General features: G+C 41.1%; 1 protein-coding gene across 1 annotated transcript in view; it reads right to left on the minus strand.

Annotated features, from left to right (window-relative positions):
- The window catches only part of tcea2 (transcription elongation factor A (SII), 2), a 14,967-nt gene extending 7,997 nt beyond the window's left edge, over positions 1-6,970 (minus strand). Inside the window, exons 1-4 of the mRNA XM_028584066.1 lie at positions 6,722-6,970; positions 3,632-3,694; positions 967-1,072; positions 46-142 (exon numbers count right to left, since the gene is read on the minus strand). Coding sequence (XP_028439867.1) covers positions 46-142; positions 967-1,072; positions 3,632-3,694; positions 6,722-6,790 — 335 coding nt within the window. The 5' untranslated portion in view covers positions 6,791-6,970. The remainder of the gene's footprint in view (positions 1-45; positions 143-966; positions 1,073-3,631; positions 3,695-6,721) is intronic.
- Positions 6,971-7,216: the final 246 nt, after the last annotated feature.

Raw genomic sequence — 7,216 nt, forward strand, 5'->3', positions numbered from 1 at the left:
CGTAGGTGTAACCAAAAGTGACATCACTGCGCGACAGACCTTTTCTCACTGCTGCCGGAGTCCTTGGAGGTGGACGATGGCCTCACAGGAGAGCCTTCCTTCTTCTTCTTCTCCTTCTCCTCAGACTTCCCCTCTGCACCGTCTGCAGGACGACACGCAAAACAAACTGAGGACACGCCTGTGGCATACCTGCACCAAAGCCCACACACAGGCACCAACGCTCTGCTCGGTATTCTGTATACACCGTATTGACCTGAATAGAACTATAATGTATATCTGGGAAGAGTGAGGTCTTCCTATATTCAGGGTCTAGACTTTTAAAGACCAATGTACATCCACAACAACAGGTGGCGACAAATAGCAGTAGCCTGAATGTGCTCTTCATGAGCGGAGCAGTCACGCCAAACTCCCAGAGAAAGATGCAGAAACACGGTGAGCGTCCCCATCAAAGCGGCTCCACAGTAGTTAGTTAGCAAGTTAGCAAACAAATGAGAAGAAGTTAGGATGGTTAACTTTAAGATGATGGTACTGAGCTGGGGAAAAAAGGCATTTAAGTTTGCTGCTCCCTCTGCCTGGAACAAGTTACAGAAATCCATGAAACTTACTGAACTAGTCTCATGTTGTTTGACTTGGAGGCAGCCACACCTGGCTGTAGATGTTTTACCTGATGGGTTTAGGATTTGCCGTATGGGCTGTTGGTCTCGCAATTCAAGACATTTGAGAACGTCATCTTGGACTCTGGGAACTTGTGATGGGCATTACCTCTATTTTACCATTTTATGGCGCAAACAATTAACATTATTAAAAATAAGAATTCAACTCCTAATTCACACATGTGTACGTCTGTACTTGTCATCGACAGGATGACCAGCAAAACCCTAACCTTGTCCTCACTCTCGTGGGCTAAAACTCTGGGTCCTCACAAAGATAGAAGTACCAGAGCACACATCACACACCCTCCCTTACCCAGCAGTTTCTTCCAGGACTTGATGAGAGCTTTGGCCAGAGTCTGAACTTCTTCCTCTGAACTGTGTTTCCTCACCGCGTTCACCGACATCCCAACTCTGGTGGACTACACACACACACACACACACACACACACACACACACACACACACACACACACACACACACACACACACACACACACACACACACACACACACACACACACACACACACACACACACACACACACACACACACACACACACACACACACACACACACACACACAGAGAGAAAGACAGAGAGAGAGAGAAGCCCAGTTATAAAACACTGGTATATATTATCTGGGATACTCAGCCCAGATAACATGTTAATTATGTTTTTTTTCTAAGAAATCAGTAAATACATCCTTAGTGTTTGTTTTGACGAATTTGGTCAAATTACCAAAAAAAGAATAAATGAAAGTTATTCTTCTGCCGGGAGTACTCTCTACACTAATCCATGATTCTGTCTGGACTCCACAGGTTAGCTACTCTGAGTTCTGAGAAGTCAACAAAGTCCTTAAGAATATCCTGCACAGACTCCTACTTCTCCAGTGGAAATCATTGCTAACGTGACTCTTAGAGTAAGATACAAGATACAAACTCAATAGCACAATGGGTCCTCCCATGTGTAAAGGGCCAGATGTCTTAATGGTAACCAAGTACACTCTACAAGTACACAATCATGTGTTTATTAGCTAGTATCAACATTCCACTCCAAGCACTCTTGCAGTTAAACTCCAAGACTTGTCCTTATAAAAAGGATCTGTGGTGTCGTACAACGTTAATATCTTGTGTTTTTCCACTGCCAAGACAAATCTCTCCTCGTCCAAGATACTGTAGAGAAGACGTATACGATATTGTGAGATGCCTTTTTGTGAAATGTTCTCGCACGCTTCTGGGACGCCCTGCTGGAATAATAAGCAGTGTCTCCAATTATTCACAATAGCTGCAGAATCATTTTAGTTTGGATTTTATTTCACAAAAAATGCAGTTATCTTTCTGTAGGCTGCACAAGCTCTGTAGGGGAAAGTTGGGCATCTACCCTGTTAAAATACTACGTGTCATAATGTAGACGATTCAGAGACGGTTAGTGCTGTTGCACAGAAGAGTGCATGTTGCTGCCTGCCTTGTGCAAAGACAGACATTCTGTTTTCACGGCCATGTAGACACAAGGATACACAAACATGGGATGTAGAAGATGAAACAGGAACAAAGCTGATCCTGCAGACAGATATAACTCAATGTGAACTAGTATCTGGTGTATTAAACGATTCAGATGTTTATTTTGTTTAGAGCTGTCAATTTTCCTATAGAATACCATTCAAATTCCATTTGATATTTTTTTAAATATTCAAATAATAATTGAATATTTAATGCTCAATTGCAGCCTGATAAATAATATGTACTACACTGGTCAGGCTTACTGTAGGTCAATGCCACTACAAGCATGTGGTTGTTGTTACACGTTCTGTCCACTAGAGGGACTTCTAACATTAGGCTGGCCTTGAGGGGACCTGCAACCAACTTTACATCCATTTTTCACACAGCAATAAACACAAATCAACAGAGAACTCTGTAATGAAACAATATCTAATAACAAGTGTAGTGAAGCGGCATTGTTGTAAAGGCTAACGTTGCTCGGTTAGCACAATGACATCATGTTAGAAAGCACTGCCAAAACGATTTGTCATAAACTAGATAAGTAACAAACGATGCTAAATGCATTAATAACCAAGCCAAACGGTGCTGTCACTCCTTGTTTTAATGATTTATAAGCAAACTGTTTCTTGCTGATTGTTAGGTTACGGAGAGTACAGCTATTAGAAGGTTATATATGAAGTCGAAGCTAACTCTGACAGCTGTAGGGCAGCTAACATAAACTTTAGCTTTCTCCATGAAGCTCCCAGCTAAGCTAACATCACTATACCTCGCAACGCAGTTACAAAACAAGAACGAGCTAACTAATGTTAGCATAATTAACGTAATGTTTTACTAACGTTACTCTATACGTAACGTTAGCTTAGACCTCACAATGCCTTGTGTTTCTCACTCCCGCTAAGTTATTGTTCGTAAGACGTGAGATGAGTGACACATGCGGGTAGGCCAAGGCAAAAAGAGGGAGATTAGTTAACTTTAACCAACATATTTATAAAAAAAGTCACATTCGAATGGTAATTTCAGCATTCAAATAGTATTGATTTTTTTTTTACTATTCAAATTATATTCAACTTTCGGTATTAGTTCCAACAGCCCTAATATTGTTACAGTCCTACCTAAAGACTAACTTAATACCAGCCTGACAAGATGATGTTTCAGTGCATGCTCTGTTGCACCTATAACCCCACACAGCAGGGATGTCACACTGTATGGATACGGCCTGGAGTACACTTCTACATCACGGCAGCATCAAGTTGCTATTTTTGAACAATTCTGGAAAATTCTCTAGCATTTTAGAAAGCCTATTCAAACCAATGTCTAGGGCAACCTGCACTTTACATTGGAATCTTGATGTGCCAGGCGTGGTGGATGTCCAAGCCTCACTTTAACAGACTGTTTAGTTCAGTGATAACTAATCTTGTGTCTGACTGTAGGTGCACTTGGCGGTGGCGGTGACATGGCTGAGCGGTGGAGGTAATTACCTGCAGGGTCTCCAGAGACATCTTGATGTTCTTTAGTTCCCTCAGCAGGTCGAGAGCTCCATCCTGTAGACCGAACAATAAACGGAAACTATCACATCGATGTCGACTCCCCACAGTTAGGATGGAGGAGGATGAATCTGGCAATAATAATAATAATAATAATAATAATAATAATAATAATAATGTGCATCTGTTGAACAGGAATGACTATGCATCTGTCTCTGCCAAATTTGTGTCCATTAAATGCAGTTTTCAAAGTGACAGATTTGCTTCAGTGGGCATCATTCATTTAACCAATAAAGTCAAGGTGGCCTTTTGCATTTCACGTGAAGATTTATGGTTTCTTCCCAAGACGCCCACTTACAGCTGAGCAGCTGTCACCCAGACGCCCCGAGATAATTGTTCAATATATACTTAAGGTTACCATGAGAGTGATGGAACCACAAGAATGAATTTTAGCGAGTGGAGCTTTCTCTGGGTGGAGCTCTTGCTCACTGTTAGACAGGACATTCTCATTAATATATCACTTAATGAGGACAAAGTGTCCATACCTTAGACTGTAAAAAAGAAATGGACGGTGCCTCTGGGTCTGAAAAGTGAGGCCAATGTGAAAGTGCCTTAAACCTGCATTTTATCTAATTTCCAGCAGTCTGAAGTCTGTTTCTATAAGGTCTATGAGAAAATTAATTAACTAATTCTCACTTGATTTATTACCTCAGTAAACATCTTCACATATTCTCCACAGAGATATTTGAGCTTCACTGTGCAGAACGATGAATGTGTGCGTCATCTGCTGACGGAGGAAAAGTTTCTCTTAGCTCACTTTAAATGTAAGTCTTTAGCCCCATTTGCATGGGATAAGTATTACCTGGGGACGTCTAGTCATTTGTAATAATTACAGTAAGTTGTCGTGATCTTAATCCCATGCGGATCGGACCTGTCTGTAATTTGTCGAGTAAAAATTCCCCCCGCAAATGACCTACCATATTACGCCGAACACGGAGGTCCTGTGATAATATAAGTCCAGTGCAAATCAATATGCCTGTGATTTTCATCCCTTTCGCGGAGACGGATATGGGATCGTGGAGGGCTGCAGACACCACCATGAAAGGTCAATCTAGTCTGGACCGCTGCCTGACCGGAGACCTCCGTTCCCGAGGGGATACGGCATGTTAACCTCTATCGGGCCTGGCCCAAAAAGATACGGAAAATCGACCCACGTGCCTTCGGGGTACATGTAAGTCAGTAAATTCAAAGTAAAACACAATTTTTAGCCCATAAGTTACGACTTAAAGTCAAGTCACACGACTTTGTAGCGTTCCAGGCAAAGTCACAACAAGCTAGCTAACGTTAACGTTAGCTAGTGGCTACCTAACGTTGACGTTAGCTAGCGCTAGCTGATACTACCGATTTCTAGTCGGCAACATATTTTGTATACTATATATATTTGTATTCATTTAATAAACATAACCTGTAGTAGTACACAATTGTATGTGTATTGTTTTGACTGCAATGTGCGGAATTACTTTACGTTGCCTATTTATGTCTATTTATTTCTATTTCTCACCGTTAGTCACTGGCGTCTGTACAGCATCAACAGGGGTCGCCATTGTTGTTCATGTGTGTGCGACGTCAAAAACTGTGAAAAAAAAAACTGGGAGTACAACCATTTGGTACCACTTCACGAGTAGTAAGTTACAGGTTTGACTGCCGTTCCTGGGCACTTTCAGGGGTAGAAGGTTGTGAAAACACGAGTTATGGTATGCCTGGAACGCACCATAAGACCTCCATGATTTTGTGACATCCAAACTACATGTAGTTTGGAGCCAATCATGGTTCAACATGCAACTAACACGTAAGCGTGATGATGACACTTGAAGCCTGCAGTACTGACAATGTATTCATCAGGGAGACATCTTGTGTCCAACGGCTTAACTTTTTGAAACGAAAAACAGGAGCAGACGTTCTTTTAAAAATGTATTTAAATTCTAACTTTTTGTAAAAAACAAACATCAGACACAAATTATAATTCAAAGCAGACTTTTGACGTTGTCAAACATGTCTAGAGGGGACCTTTAAATGATTTAGGTTTTTTAATGTTACTATCTAAAAACCTTGCTGGTAACTATTTAATTCAACATAGATGAAGGCTAAATGTATCTGCTTATGAACGGAACTGCCCCAAGCTTTTCTAGTCTTATAAGACACATTTTTTAAATTCTGTATATGTTCTCTTTTGATTTATTACTTGATCTGTTTTCGCCATTATAATAATAGTACAGACTTAAGAACCTTCCTGAGCACTAGTTTATGTGAAAACTACCCTTACAAGTTAAAAAAAATACAGCCGATAGAGGTATAGAGATAGAGGTTACACCAGTACTGTACTTAAATACAAATGTTGAGGTACTTGCACTTTGCTTGGGTCTTATGGCACTTTCTACTTCTACTCCACTACATTTCAGAGAGAAATATTGTACTTTTTACCCAACTACATTCATCTGACAGCTTTAGTTACTAGTTTCTTTACAAATTAACACATGTAGTTTATTAAACCTGATGTTTTGTTATAAATTAAACCACCTGACAAACTATGGGCCTACAAGTCCAGCTGAAATGATTAGACCATTAAACACACAACCGTTGTTGACTTTTACTTGTAATAGTGTATTTTTACAGTGTGGTATTAGTACTTTTACTCAAGTAAAAGGATCTGATTACTTCTTCCACCGCTGCTAGTAGTTAATAGGCTACACTCCGCAGTGAGTTGACAGGATAATTGATTCAAGGTGTGTGGGATATAATTGGCTGCTTTTTGACCAATAGCTGCAGTGATTTATTGCCAAATTTGCCCCCCCCCAAAAAAAAAAAAAAGACTAAAGCAGCAGCCTGGTTATGTGTGACATTATGAGCATAATGTAGAAAGGCTCGTCCACAGAGCCCAGTGGAAACCCACCGTGCGTGTTTTCCAGAACGTTCCCTACTCTCAGCAGTTCAAGGTAGAGCCCATCACCTGATCGCGTGCTTTTGTGCGGATGCAGCAACTGAGTGTGTGTGTATGTGTGTGTGTGTGTGTGTTTTTGCACTCACCGTGTTCTTCTTGTGCACCATTTTATCCAGCTTTTTGGCGATGCGCTCCACTTCCTGGTTTTTAGCCATGTTTGAGCGGATTTCTCCCCGTCAGTTGTCCGCCTGTGCCGCGGTGGAAACCCCCATGGATGGAAGAAAACCTCTCCCGGCCGGTCTCTTCTCTTTCCGCCTCTCTTCACGGAGTCTGTCTGCCCTCTCGCCCTCTCGCCCTCTCTCCTTCTCTCCCAGCTGCTGCCTGCCTCTCGTTTGTTGTTGTGTCACCGTGGGACGCTGGGAGTTGTAGTTTTTCTTTTTACAAATTCGGCCCAAACTTTTTAACCCTTGTCTTGTCTTACCCGTTGACCGTTGAACTTTTTTTTTATTTAAAAATGATTTATTTTTTGCAGCTCTTCCCAACGTTTTTGTCACCCTTTGTTATGCTTTTGGCGCTTTTTTAAAACGTTTTGTCACTTTTTCCAATTTTTTTTTTTTTTTTTTTTTTTTCATTCATGGTCA

This window comes from Perca flavescens, chromosome 7 (genome assembly GCF_004354835.1).
Source record: "Perca flavescens isolate YP-PL-M2 chromosome 7, PFLA_1.0, whole genome shotgun sequence".
NCBI lineage: Eukaryota > Metazoa > Chordata > Actinopteri > Perciformes > Percidae > Perca > Perca flavescens.